Source organism: Delphinapterus leucas, chromosome 8 (genome assembly GCF_059928025.1).
Source record: "Delphinapterus leucas isolate spDelLeu-1000000601 "Yukka" chromosome 8, BTC_Dleu_Yukka2, whole genome shotgun sequence".
Classification (NCBI taxonomy): Eukaryota; Metazoa; Chordata; class Mammalia; order Artiodactyla; family Monodontidae; genus Delphinapterus; species Delphinapterus leucas.
The window spans coordinates 93,632,326-93,647,072 of NC_143136.1; the positions used below are offsets into that span (position 1 = coordinate 93,632,326).

At 38.5% G+C, this 14,747-nt stretch overlaps 2 protein-coding genes across 3 annotated transcripts in view; both read left to right on the forward strand.

Moving 5' to 3' along the window:
• The window catches only part of MCM6 (minichromosome maintenance complex component 6), a 44,740-nt gene extending 41,070 nt beyond the window's left edge, over positions 1-3,670 (forward strand). For both annotated transcript variants that reach the window (XM_089916053.1, XM_022569625.3), the window contains one exon: positions 3,136-3,670. In XM_089916053.1, the coding sequence (XP_089772179.1) occupies positions 3,136-3,252 (117 nt within the window). In that variant the 3' untranslated portion in view covers positions 3,253-3,670. The remainder of the gene's footprint in view (positions 1-3,135) is intronic.
• Positions 3,671-3,791: 121 nt separating this feature from the next.
• Positions 3,792-14,747, forward strand: part of LCT (lactase) — a 71,883-nt gene continuing 60,927 nt past the window's right edge. Inside the window, exon 1 of the mRNA XM_089916057.1 lies at positions 3,792-13,808. Coding sequence (XP_089772183.1) covers positions 13,169-13,808 — 640 coding nt within the window. The 5' untranslated portion in view covers positions 3,792-13,168. The remainder of the gene's footprint in view (positions 13,809-14,747) is intronic.

The following is a 14,747-nucleotide window of genomic DNA, read 5'->3' on the forward strand; positions in this document are numbered from 1 at the left end:
ATTTGTGTGTTTTTAACCTTTGTTTTCCACTCTACCATAAACCTTTGAGCGTCCTGACCACTGTCACCTATTTTCTGCATTTTATCTTTCCTCGTGTTCTTATCTCCCCCATTACCCAGCTTAAAATCTATCCCATGATCACTTTTTTCTTATACTTTCAACTTCATTCATTCTCTTTTATATTACTTGCTTGGCAAAATTCCAGATTTGGTTCAATCTAATTCATTTTCTATACCTATATCTATGCAGTTAAAAGTATCTGGAGAAAAGCATACAACCATGTGCCCACTTTTATTTTAAATTCATGACCACAAATCTCAAATGGACAATTCTTTACTGCTGTCTTATCAACGTCACAGTAGTACTGACCTCACAGTAGCACTGCCCGATGCTATTACTTTTCCCTAGGCAGTTCATTCTCCTACTCTCTTAAAGGACCATTACATACATACCTTCTCACTACTCCAATCAGTTGATTATTTTCAGTATTCAGCTTGTCAGCAGCATCTGTCAAAGTTGATCACTCCTGGGCTTCCCTGGTGGCGCAGTGGTTGAGAGTCCGCCTGCCGATGCAGGGGACATGGGTTCGTGCCCCAGTCCGGGAAGATCCCACATGCCATGGAGCGGCTGGGCCCATGAGCCGTGGCTGCTGAGGCTGTGCGTCCAGAGCCTGTGCTCTGCAACGGGAGAGGCCACAGCAGTGAGAGGCCCGCGTACCGCAAAAAAAAAAAAAAAAAAAAAAAAGTTGATCACTCCTTCTAGAAATACTTTGTTCACTTGGCTTCTAAGTCACCATGTTCTCCTGGGTCTTCTCCTTCTCACTGGTTATATCCTCTTATTCTCTTTTCCTGAGTCTTTCTCTTGTCACTTTTTAAATGAAGTATTATGCTTAGTCCTCAGACCTCTTTTCTATTTATATTCATTGCCTAAGTGATCTCATTTGGTTCTATGAATTGAAAACCATTTGTGATGACTCCCATATTTATATCTCCAGCTCTCACCTGTCCTCTAAATCGCTAATGTATGTAGCTAGCTGCCTACTTGCAAATTAATAGGCGTCTCACACTTAATGTGTTCAAAACAGTTTTTCCTTGCAATGTTTCACTTACTCATTTGCTTTAAGCCAGGCACCTTAGAATTATCCTTGATTCCTTGATTTCTCTTTCCCCTCACAACTTCTCTCCTTTTATAAGCAAATCCTGTGAGCCTTGCCTTCAGTATCAGTGTTCTCTGTTTTCTTCTCACCATCGTCACATCTACCCAAGCCACCATGCCTGGACCTCCATGGGTGCCTACTAACTGTCCTCCCTTGCAGTGGCTCTCTGCCCAGCAGCCAGACAGATCTTTTAACAAATCAAATTGTTTTAGTGCCCTTCCTTCTAGTCCTTCTCTCACATTTAGAATAAAATCCAGTCTCCGTACCGTGGCCTGCAGAACCCTACACAGGCAAGCCCCTGCCCACCTCATTCACCTCTTTTCATAGCCTCTTCCCCTTGCCCATTCTGCTTAGTGACACTGGCCTTGTCACTGTTCCTTAGACACACCAAGCATGAAGGCCTTTGTACATGCCCTTTGTTTCTTTGCCCATATTCCATCCTCCATTCTGAGGTCTGCTCAAATGTTACCTTCTCAGAGAAGTTATTCTTGCCTGGCCAGTCAAAATAGCCTCCTTCTTGCTGTCACCCCCTTACCCTGCTTTGTTTCTTCATAGTGCTTATCATTGCCTGGCAGTATAGTCTTTATTTAGGTGTTTATTTTGTCTCTCTTGTTAACATGCAAGCACCATGAGGACAGGGACTTTGTTTCTTTAGCCACTGTGTCCCCAGAATCTACAGTGGTGCCTAAGTCATAGAGGGCTCAAATACTTGTTAAATGATTGAATTTTTCTGTTCAAATGGCAGAGATTGCAGTTGACTTCACAATGCTCACTATATAAATATTATAGTTGTCACATATCAGGGTTTGTCATCTGAAAAATTATTTCCCTATAGAACTAGATGAGTCTGTGGTTACAGGTGTGGGGGTGTGGGAAGAACTATTCCATTCAAAATTTAATGAATAATATGTATAAAAATAAAGCTGAACTGGGGTGGCGTTGTGCTCAGAGTTGTCTGTCTAGTTAGTGGTGGGCAATGTGTTTGCATCACGCGAGCCCTTCCCTACCTTGTGGCCCTGGGATCAGTGTAAGATAAGATGGTCCACGCAAGAAATCCACATTTGGACACATTGTGAAATTAACTGATCTAAATTGGGCTTACCTTTTTAAGTTTGACTCACTGCCTGAGCCAACTCAGTATAGAAGACTAAGGAACTTGTACTGTGCTAATCAAATGTGCTTCCTGTGAAGGTGTGTTAGTACATAGAGTGAGTGCTTGAAAGTGTCCAATCCCTCTTAGTGGAATTAGTGCTTATACTGTGGGACTTTTCCACCTTCTTAGGATCACATCACTATTTCCTGAGTTCCTCTGTATGGGCCTTCGGTAGGAGCCTTTCTCATTTGTGGACGTATTAGACTTATAGTTAACATCATGGCTTCAAATCTGTCATCAAGTTTATTTAGCCACATGGCATGTTCTGCTTTTTTTAATTAGTTAATAGGTCAGAGGGAAAATTGTTTCATGTTATTATCTTTAGATTCTACTTCTAACTAAATTATGAATGGATGGTATATAAAAGAGTTCAGTGGCCAATAATTAAAAATTAACATAATATTAAGTGAAATTAAACACTTATCAGAGTGATAAACAGAATCATAAACATACTTATCAGAGGATTTTATACAATTGCATGATTATAAAATTCATATGTTCTTTTTTGAAGTTATATTTATAAGTAGTTGATATATATGCTAGGGAACCTGATTAAAATCACAACATCAGTCTTACTGATGTATTTCTTAATTTTTCAAAAGAAGTTTATGATATGAAAAAGTCTATATCCTAATGGGAAGGTGACTTAGCAGAAACTTGATATTGACTTTAAGATATAGTCCTTTTTCTGAGAGAGTTTCTGGGGGGAAATGAAAGAAAATGTTAGTCACAAACATTCAGAAGAAGGGTCAAGTCCAAGTCCTGTGTATCTTAGCATTCTTATAATACTGCTGGAGAACTGAGGACAAACGTTTGTGTTTCATAGGATCATGTTCTAATTGAGCTCACCCAAGCTGGATTGAAAGGCTCCACAGAAGGAAGTGAGAGCTATGAAGAAGATCCCTACTTAGTAGTTAACCCTAACTACTTGCTTGAAGATTGAGCTATTGAAAGTAACCAGAGAAACTGGCCTTCCACCTCTGGCATGGAGTCTGGGTGGAGCTCTACTAGCCAGAGAAGTGCTTCTGGGAGTGATGATTCAGGAAGATTTACTCTGAGGAAGAAGAACCAAGTTGATTGCCTCATATGTCACATTCCTTTTATACCAACGCAGGTTTTATCCCTTTGTTTAGTGTGCTTCTTGCCTAAAAAAAGTTGGATTGCAATAGTGTGTCATTTCTATAACTGAGACCTTTGTTTTCATGTGTAGGAAAAGGTCTGTTGTTTTTGTTATGTGGTGTCTTACTGGAGAAATAACATTTTTCAATTGCCAACTACTTTTTTTCACCAAAATAACTTTTTCTGCAGTTGTCTATTGGCTTTATTTCTATTATAAATTATTGCTTCCATTTATTCGTGAATATGAGTCTTTCCCTTTTTGCTTGATTCCTGGGGCAAAGGGGTGGAAATATGGCATTATGGTAAACATTTAGGTGTAGGTTCCTGTGAGGAGAGTCCTTATAAGAATTTGTTAGTGTGAAAGCTAAGAGGCCTTGGAGATGACTTTCCAAGGTTAATTCCAGTTCTGTTTTTTTTTAAAGACAGTTTATGAAAGTAAAAAGTTTATTATACTTTTTGCATTACTCTTTAATAACTTTTTAAACTTATATATCCTAAGAGTAAGGTCTCAGAATTATTTTCTAACTGCTTTTTTAAGGGAAATACATTTTTTTTAAAGATTTTTTTTGATGTGGACGACTTTTAAAGTCTTTATTGAATTTGTTACAGTATTGCTTCTGTTTTTTCCTTTGGTTTTTTGGCCACGAGGCATGTGGGGTCCTAGCTCCCCAACCAGGGATCAAACCCACACCCCCTGCATTGGAAGGTGAAGTCTTAACCACTGGGCCACCAGGGGAGTCCCCAATATGTCATTTTCTATATTACAGACCACCCTTAAATTTTATGGCATTTTTCCAGGAAAAGAGTTATTGCTGTTTATGATATTAATAGTCCCTGAGGCTTAGCTTTGATCAGTATGTACATGATGTAGCATTTCCTTTTGCTGCAGCTTTTGACAACAGATGATTCTGGGGCCTGCAGGGCCAGTTGGGGAATGTTTATATGTGGTATTTGAGTTCACTAATACAAACCTCTCTCCACTGGTTTGCGTACAATAGGGTAAGGGAGACTGGAAATGGATAGAGAAGTTGCACAGTTAGCAGATGCAGGGTATAAGCTCCTGTGAAAACTATGTTCCTAATTAATGGAGGTAGGAGAGCCTGTTGGGACAAGGAAACTTCAGTGTACAGGATCTCAGACTTCCTGTTGAGACAGGAGAGTCTAGGATAAGGCATGGACTAAGGCAGGGACGTTCAGTAACAGGTGATAGGAAGAACAACGAGTAAAAACTCAGAAGACAGCAAGAAAGAGTTCCTTCCATGCATTGATTCCCAACTTGATAAAGAAAATGGGGTGAGGAGGTTCCGAAAAGAGAAACAGCCTCACAGAAATTTGAACTTCAATTTGATCAAATACTGAACCAAAGCAAAGTGTGAAGCCCAGGGAAGATGAGTTCCTTTATGGTGAATCTGTCTTCTCCTCCCCAATTCTGTCATTAGTGAAAGTAGGGGCTCTAAAGCAAAGTGAGGCCATTAATACAACTAAAATCAGTTTTTACCCATCTGAATAAGTGTGCTTACCTTTTCACACACACCCTTTCTCTACATGTTACTTGTCAGGGAAATGAAGTGGCTAATGGATGATGGAGCATGTATAAGATCTTTATGAAGAAAATTAGACAAGTATTTAGTAAGCAGATGTAACTTCTTTCTGAATAGGACGTCTTAAATATTGTAAGTTGTCAACTGATCCATAAATTTAATATATTTTCAACCAAATGCCAACAGATGTCCATCAATAAGCAAATGACTACATAAATTGTGATATAGCAATGCTCTGAGTTATGCAAACTAAAATGAGGGAAATGAAGATGTTTGAAATGGAAATATCTCTAGGACACATGGAAAAGAAAATGTGCAAATAAAGCTGTGGAGCACCTAAGTATATAAAGCAAGTATTAACAGACATAGACAGCAAATATTAACAGGATAGACAGCAAAACAATAATAGCAGGGGACTTTAGTACCCCACTTTCATCAAAAGGATAGATCATCCAGTCAGATTATCAATAAGGAAGCACTGACCTTAAATAACATGTTTAGACCAGATGGATGTAACAGACATGCAGAACATTCCATCCAAAAGCAACAGAATATAGACTCTTTTCAAGCACACATGGAAAATTCTTCAGGATAGATCATATGTTAGGACACAAAACAAGTCAATAAGTTTAAGAAGACTGAAATCAATATCAGGCATCTTTTCTGACCATAATGGTATAAAACTAGAAATCAACTACAAGAAGCCTAAAAATTTCACAAATATGTGGAAATTAAGCAACCTACTGAACAACCAATGGGTCAAAGAAATTTAAAAATAATGAGAAATGAAAATGGAAACAACATACCAAAACTTACGGGATACAGCAAAAACAGTCTAAGAGGGAAGTATATAGGGATAAAAGCCTACATCAAGAAACAAAGATCGCAACTTGCTATCTCAGGGGGGAAAAAATGAAGCCCAAAGTTAGTAGAAGAAAGGAAAGAGCAATGAAACTTAAGAGCTGGGTTTTTTCTTTTTAAGATAAAATTGATAAAACTTTAGCTAGACTCATAAAAAAAGCCCTCAAAATCAGAAAGGAAAGAGGAGGTGTTACAAGTTGTACCATGGAAATACAAAGAATCAGATGTTAACTGTGAATGATTGTTGGCCAACAAATTGGATAGCCTAGAAGTGGACTGCTAGAAACATACCTACCAAGATTGAATCATGATGAAATGTGAAATGTGAGTAGTCTGGTTAGTAGTGAGGAGATTGAATCAATAATCAAAAACCTCCCAACAAAAGTCCGGGACCATATGGCTTCACTGATGACTTCTACCAAACATTTAAAGAAGAATTAATACCAGTCCTTCTCAAACACTTCCAAAAAATCAAAGAGGAGGAACCACTTCCAAACTCATTTTATGAAACCAGCATTACCCTGATACCAAAGCCAGACAAGGACACCTAAAGAAAAGAAAATTATAGGCCAATATCCCTGATGTACAAAATAGATGCAAAAATCCTTAAAAAAACTTTAGCAAAGTTAATTCAACAGTATGTTAAAATGACCATACAACATGATCAAGTGGGATTATTCCAGGATGCAAGGATGATTCAACATCTGAAAATCAATCAGTGTATTACACCAGGTTAACAAAAAAGGATAAAAATCATGGTCCTCTCCGTAGATGGGGAAAAAAGCATTTGGTAAAATTCAACATCCATTTATGATTTTAAAAAACTGTCAACAAATTGAATATAGAGAGAAAGTACCTCAACATAATAAAGGCCATAGAGACTTTCCTGGTGGTCACCTGGTTAAGACTCTGTGCTCCCATTGCAGGGGGCCCAGGTTCGATCCCTGGTCGGGGAACTAGATCCTGCACGCCACAACTAAAAACAGATCCTGCACACGACAACAAAGATTCCATGTGCCACAACTAAGACCCAGCATGGCCAAATATTAAAAATAAAAATAAAATAAATAAATAAATAAAAATAAAGGCCATAAATGGCAAGCCCACAGCTAATCATACTCTCGGGGATGAGACAAGGGTGCCTGCTCTCACCTCTTATTCAATATAGTATTGGAATCGTAGCCAGAGCTAGGAAAGAAAGGCATCCAAATTAAGGAGAAGTGAAATTGTCACTATTTGCAGATGACATGATGTTGCATATAGAAAACCCTAAAGACTCCACCAAAAAACTTAGAATTGATCAATGAATTCAGCAAAATTGCAGCATACTAAATCAATATGCAAAATCTGCATTTCTATACACTAATAAAAACTACCAGAAAAAGAAATTAAGGAAATAATCCCATTTACAGTTGCATAGTAAGAAAAAACATACCTAGGGATAAATTTAACCAAGGAGGTAAAAGACCTGTACACTGAAAACTATAAGAGTGGTGAAAGAAATTGAAGAAGACACAGATAAATGGAAAGATATTCCATGCTTACAGATTGGAAAAATTAATATTGTTAAAATGCCCATACTATCCAGAGGAATCTACACATTCAGTGCAATCTCTGTCAAAATTTCCATGGCATTTTTCACAGAAATAGAACAGACAATCCTAAGATTCGTATGGAACCACAAAAGACCCAGAATAGCCAAAGCAGTGTTGAGAAAGAATAAAGCTAGAGGTATCATGCTTCCTGATTTCAAGCTGTATTACAAAGGTATAGTAATTAAAACATTATGGTATTGACATTAAAACATACATATAGATCAGTAGGACAGAATAGAGAACCTCAAAATAAACCCATGTATATATAGTCAGTTAATTTACAACAAAGGAGCCAAAAATATACGATAGGGAAAGACGGTCTCTTAAATAAATGGTATTGGGAAAACTAGATCACTACCTTACACCATACACAAAAATTAATATGGATTAAAGAGTTGGAGATTAAACCTGAAATCATAAACTTCCTAGAAGAAAACACAGGTGGTAGGTTCCTTGATATCAATCTTGGCAATGATTTTTTGGATTTGATTCTAAAGCAAAGGCAACAAAAGCAAAAATAAATAGGACTACATCAAACTAAAAAGCTTCTGCACAGCAAAGAAAACCATCAGTCAAATGAAAAAGAATGGGAGAAGATATTTGCAAATAATGTATCTGATAAGGGCTTAATATCCAAAGTATGTAAAGAATTTATACAAGATAACCATCTAAAATGGGCAGATAATCTGAATAGGCATTTTTCCAAAGAAGATATTCAGATTGCCAACATACATGAAAAGGTGCTCAACATAACTAATCATCAGGGAAATGAAAGTCAAAACCACAATGAGCTATTACATTACACCCATGAGAAAGGCTATTATGAAAAAGACAAAAAATAACAAGTGTTGGCAAGGATGTGGAGAAAAGAGAACACTTGTGTAATATTGGTGAGAACCTCTATGGAAAACAGAGGTTTCCCAAAAAACTAAAAATAGAACTACCATATAAATCCAGCAATTCCACTTCTAGGTATTTATCTGAAGAAAATGAAAAAGCTAACTCAAAAAGATTGATGCACCCTCATGTTCATTGCCACATTATTTACAATAGCCAAGACATGGAAGCAACCTAAGTGTTCACTGATGGAAGAATGGATAAAATGTATATATATGTACAATCAAGTATTATTCAGCCCTAAAAAGAAGGAAATCTTGTCATTTGTGACAACATGGATGAAACTGGAGGGCATTATGCTAAATGAAATAAGACAGACAATGTGTAATCTGTGGAATCTAAAACATTTTTAGAGTAATTATTTAATGTATTCGTTTTATTTTTTTGGCTATGTCGGGTCTTAGCAGCAGCATGCGGGATATTTTCGTTGTGACACATGGGCTTCTCTAGTTGTAGTGCACAGGCTTCTCTCTAGTTGTGGTGTGCGGGTTTTCTCTGTCTAATTGTGGCGCGAAGGCTCCAGGGTGTATGGGCTGTGTAGTTTGCGGCATGCTGCCTCTCTTGTTGAGGTGCGTGAGCTCAGTAGTTGTGGCATGTGGGCTTAGTTCCCCTGCAGCATGTGAGATCTTAGTTCCCCGACCAGGGATCGAACCCTCGTCCCTTCATTGGAAGGTGTATTCTTTACCACTGGACTACCAGGGAGGTCCCTAAAAATACATTTTTAATAAAATAAAAAATGAACTCAGGTACAAAGGCTAGATTGGTGGTTGCCAGAGGTGGAGGTGGTAGGTGGGTGAAATGGGTGAAGATGGTCAAAAGGTACAAACTTACAGTTACAAAATAAATGTCATGGGGATGTAATGTACATGGTGACTATAGTTAATAACGCTATTTGAAAGTTGCTAAGAGAGTAGATCTTAAACGTTCTCACCACACACAAGAAAAAAATTTGTATCTATGTGTGGTGATGGATATGTTAACTAGATTTATTGTGGTGATATGTGTGCAATGTATACAATCATGTACACCTGGAACAAATATAATGTTATATGTCAGTTGTATCAATTTTTAAAAATTAATTTTAAAAAGGAAAAATGCAAGCTTTTCTTATAACTTTGTAGAAGAGGCTTTTTAAAACTATGTATAAGCAGAGATGCCATAAGGAAAAAAATTAATAAATTTGACTACACCAAAGTTTAAAAATTAAAAACCAGAGCTACAGATTGGGAAAATGTTTTCTCAACCTATATACGAGAGAAAGGATTAATGTCCAGGAAAAATAAGCTGCGGATGAGAAGAATATACTATATATATGTTTCAATAGCTATATATTTTCTCAGTTTATAATGGGAAAAAGGTTATTTCCCCAAATGGATACAGAGCTGATACAAATCAATTTTAAAAATCATTCAAAATTATAAACACACTAATAATTTGATAATATTATAATAGCATTGGTGGGTTTGTCTGGAATTTGATGTTGTAATGCACTACTGGTAGGAGTATAAATCAGGACACTCCTTTTAGGGAAAAATTTGTCAGTACCATTAGAAGTTAAAATATAACTGACTACCCTATTACCCAGCAGTTGTACTCTTCAATATTTTCCCTGAAGAAATAACCAATATATGTATAGAAAAAGGCATATACAATGACATTCATTGTGACATTGTGACACTGAAAATGGAAAATAACCTAAAACCTAATCAACAAAATAATGATTATGCAAGGTCACACAGTGCAGCTTTCAAAAAGAATAAGATATATCAATATTTGCACAATGTGAAGATCTCCAAGTTGTGCTATATGGTAAAAATACCAGTTGTAGATCAATACTCACATTATAGTACCTCTTATTTTGTAAACTTGTTAGGTAAAAGTATATTCTTTATGTACATACACATGTAATAAATGGTGAATACTTTTTAGGAAGTAGCTGGGATTAGGTATAAGGCAAATGGAACTATTATCTAAATTTTGGGGATATTTATGAGAATGCATTTATTTAATATTTCTATAATTAATATAATATGCTTTTAGAGAGATAACAATGATTATAAACACAGGAATCTGAAAAATGATACATTTATATGAAGCTGTCAGGGCCACCTTGAAAATTCCACTAAGTGAAATAAAACTTTCTATTAAAATGAATATATATATACATTTCCAAGACAATTCTAGGAAAAAGAATGATAGAAGAGGCCATGTCCTATCATAAAGTGAAAAGTACTACGCTACACAGGTATAAAAATTAAAATACTGTGGTACTGGCACAGGAATAGATAGACAAGGAGTAGAAAGTCTAGAAACACATATGTCTAGATAGATATTTCATTTCTGATAGTTGGCATTTCAAATAGTGGGGAGAGAATGGGCTATTCAGTAACCCATTAGAAATTGATAAACCCTACCACACAGCACAAACAAAGTTAAAATTCAAGATGGGCTAAAGATCTAAAGATTAGAAACAAGAATATTAAATAATACATTTGACACAAGCTTTCAAAAATATGGTACCAAGTAATGTATTTTGAAGGACACTATAAATCAAATTTTAAAACTAACACTAGGGGGAAGTTTTTTTTCTATCACATTTTAATACATGATATCCAAACTCTATTAAGAGTTCTTATATCAATAATAATTTAAATAATAAAAATGTATAAAGAATATAAAGAAGAAAAACAAGTAGCCAATTAACCTGAAAAGCTACCCCTCTAAACAGAAACAAGTGTCCAAAATATGAAGTTTTATAACAAGTGTGAGCAAACCAGAGAGATTTAGACACACTTCTAACTGTAGGTAGGATTTAAATTTGAAGAAGCCTGTTTTAGAAGACATTGGATTACAATAAAAATTCCAAATGGGCATGCCATTGAGTCAGCAACTTAATTTCTAAGAATCTATCTTAAAGAAAAGAAATGTGGACAAAGATGTATAACTAAAGATACAGATATTAATTTGCAACATATTAAAATTAAGAACCAACCAGTGTTCAATACGCAAGAGTTTAAACTATGGTACAACCTTACCGTGGAATGCTATGCATCTGTTAAAAAGGAGTGGGTCTACATATTCTGGTATAAACAGAGCTCCAAGCACTATTAAGTGAAGGAAAATAAAAAGCAACTGAGGAACACTACATAAGACATAATTCCATATATGTTAAATTATATATTTTAAATGTTATACACATGTATGTTTGCATTATATATATGTAATAATAGCTATCATTCAGTTACATTGTTCTTAATATGCTAATGAATGACCTCATTTAAATCTCACAACCTATCTATCACCATTATACAGATGAGGAAACAGGCACAGAGAAATTTAGTAACTTTCGCCAGATGAGATTTAAACACTGGCATTCCAACTCCTGAACAGCCATTAATATGTACAGAGAAAGGAAACTGGAAGGAAGCACAGTGTTGAAAGTGATTACCGAAGGGAAGGGAAGAGGGGAATTAGTAAGTTTTCATATATATTTCTGTATTGTTTGAATCTTTCACAAAATGTGTTCATCATTTACTTACATATTTTAAATTTTTAAATTTTATTTATTTATTTTTAAGATTTATTATTTATTTATTTTTGGCTGCGTGGGGTCTTAGTTGCGGCACTTGGGATCTTCACTGAGGCATGCGGGATCTTCTGTTGTGGCACGTGGTGTCTTCATTGCGGCTCCCAGGCTTCTCTCTAGTTGTGGCATGCAGGTTTTTCCTCTTCTCTAGTTGTGGTGCGCTAGGCTCCATGGCACGTGGGCTCTGTAGTTCGTGGCACACGGGCTCTAGACGGTGCGCAAGAGCTCAGTAGTTGTGGCATGCAGGCTTAGTTGCCCTGTGGCATGTGGGATCATAGTTCCCTGACAAGGGATCGATCCCGTGTCCCCTGCCTTGTAAAGTGGATTCTTTACCACTGAACCACCAGGAAGTCCCTACTTTTTTTTTTTTTTTTATTGGCTGCGTTGGGTCTTTGTTGCTGTGCGCAGGCTTTCTCTACTTGCAGCGAGTGGGGGCTACTGTTCATTGCAGTGTGCAGGCTTCTTATTGTGGTGGCTTCTCTTTTGCGGAGCAAGGGCTCCAGGCGCGGACTCCAGTAGTTGTGCCACGCAGGCTCAGTAGTTGTGGCTCACGGGCTCTAGAGCACAGGCTCAGTAGTTGTGGCGCACGGGCTCAGTTGCTCCGCTGTGTGTGGGATCTTCCCGGACCAGGGCTCGCACCCGTGTCCCCTGCATTGGCAGGCGGATTCTTAACCACTGCGCCACCAGGGAAGTCCCCCTACATGTTTTTTTTTTTTTTTTTCGGTATGTGGGCCTCTCACTGTTGTGGCCTCTCCCATTGCGGAGCACAGATTCCAGATGCGCAGGCTCAGCGGCCATGGCGCATGGGCCCAGCCGCTCCACGGCATGTGGGATCTTCCCGGACCGGGGCACGAACCCGTGTCCCCTGTATTGGTAGGCGGACTCTCAACCACTGCGCCACCAGGGAAGCCCCCCCCAACATGTTTTTAAAGGAGAAAAAAAGTTTGGCGAGGAACTCACTTTTGTTCTGCTATGTAAATAAGTTTTAAAATAATTTGTAAGTAAGAAAAAATGTGGAGAACTTTTTTCTTCAGACACTTCCCAGGTTCCTTGGAATAAATTGTGTGAGAAGTTTGAGGTTTTTGTGTTATCTCTTATAGTTTTAAAATTTTTTGATGTTACATAGGTGAATCACATACTGATTTTATTATCGTAGATAACCCAGTTACATAGTAAGTGTTTACAGTCACTTAGTATTTTACAACCTCAACTGTAGTTATAAAGTAAGTATTCCACATACCTCCTAACAGTTCCTTGAAGATGGAGCTAGTCTGGCATTTAGTCCTTATTGTCCTCCTAAGTTTTTCTTGTTGGGGGTTAGACTGGGAATCTGATAGAAACTTCATTTCAGCTGCTGGTCCTCTAACCAGCGACTTGCTACGCAACCTGAGGGGTCCACTGGGAAACCAGGATTCTCCCTTTGTAACAGGAGACAAGGAAATTTATGTTTGTCGCCAACCACTGCCCTCTTTCCTGCCAGAGTACTTTAGCAGTGTTCGTGCCATTATGATCACTCATTACAAAGTATTTCTGCCGTGGGCACAGCTACTCCCAGAAGGAACCTCCAAGAACCCAGACAAGGAAACAGTGCAGTGCTACCGGCAACTCCTTGAGGCCCTCAAGAGTGCTCAGCTTCAGCCCCTGGTGGTCCTGCACCACCAGACTCTTCCTGCCAGCACCGTCCAGAGAACTGAGGCCTTTGCTGATCTCTTTGCTGACTATGCCTCCTTCATCTTCCACTCCTTTGGGGACCTAGTTGAGATCTGGTTCACTTTTAGTGACTTGGAGGAAGTGATAATGGAGCTTCCCCACCAGGAATCAAGATCTTCACGTCTCCAGATCCTCACTGATGCCCACAGAAAAGCCTATGAGGTTTTCCATGAAAAATATGCTTCTCAAGGTGAGTACACATGACCCAGGTGACTGACCCACCGGCAGCCTTCATTACCCACCTTCCTCCACCCTCCTTAAAGCAGGACTCAGCATTTCTTTCCACTTACCTCCAAGTCCCCTTGGGACTTCCCTGGCAGTCCAGTGGTTAAGACTCCGAGCTTCCACCGCAGGGGGTATGGGTTCAAGCATCCCTGGTCAGGGAAGTAAGATTCCACATGCCACAAAGCACAGCCAAAAAAAAGTCCCCTCATATCTATTTATTAGTGAGAAATTAATACCGTACTGAAGATTTCCCAGTGGAGGTAGGTAGCGGTGGTTTACATTGTACAGTGCCCAGCATTCCCTTTGAAAAATATCTTTTGAGCCCCCTTGCCCAATCCTTTTTTTTTTTTTAATATATTTATTTATTTATTTTTGGCTGTGTTGGGTCTTTGTTGCTGTGCACAAGCTTTCTTTAGTTGTGGTGAGTGGGGGCTGCTCTTCGTTGTGGTGAGCGGGCTTCTCATTGTCGTGGCTTCTCGTTGTGGAGCACGGGCTCTAGGCATGCAGGCTTCAGTAGTTGCGGCACACAGGCTCAGTAGTTGTGGCTTGCGGGCTCTAGAGCGCAGGCTCAGTAGTTGTAGTGCATGGGCTTAGTTGCTGTGCGGCATGTGGGATCTTCCCAGGCCAGGGCTCGAACCCATGTCCCTTGCATTGGCAGGCAGATTCTTAACCACTGCGCCACCAGGGAAGTCCCCTTGCCCAATCTTGAGTCTGCACTATCACCGATTATCTTTCTGTCCTTTCTCCAGTCCTGCCTCCCTGACTCTTCCTACGATTTCAAGATTGCCCATCCTCTCATCCACCCCGTTTTCTTTTATTTATTTATTTATTTTTATTTTGTGTGTGTGTGTGTGTGTGTGTGTGTGTGTGTTTCGGTCATGCCCCTCAGCTTGGGGGACCTCAG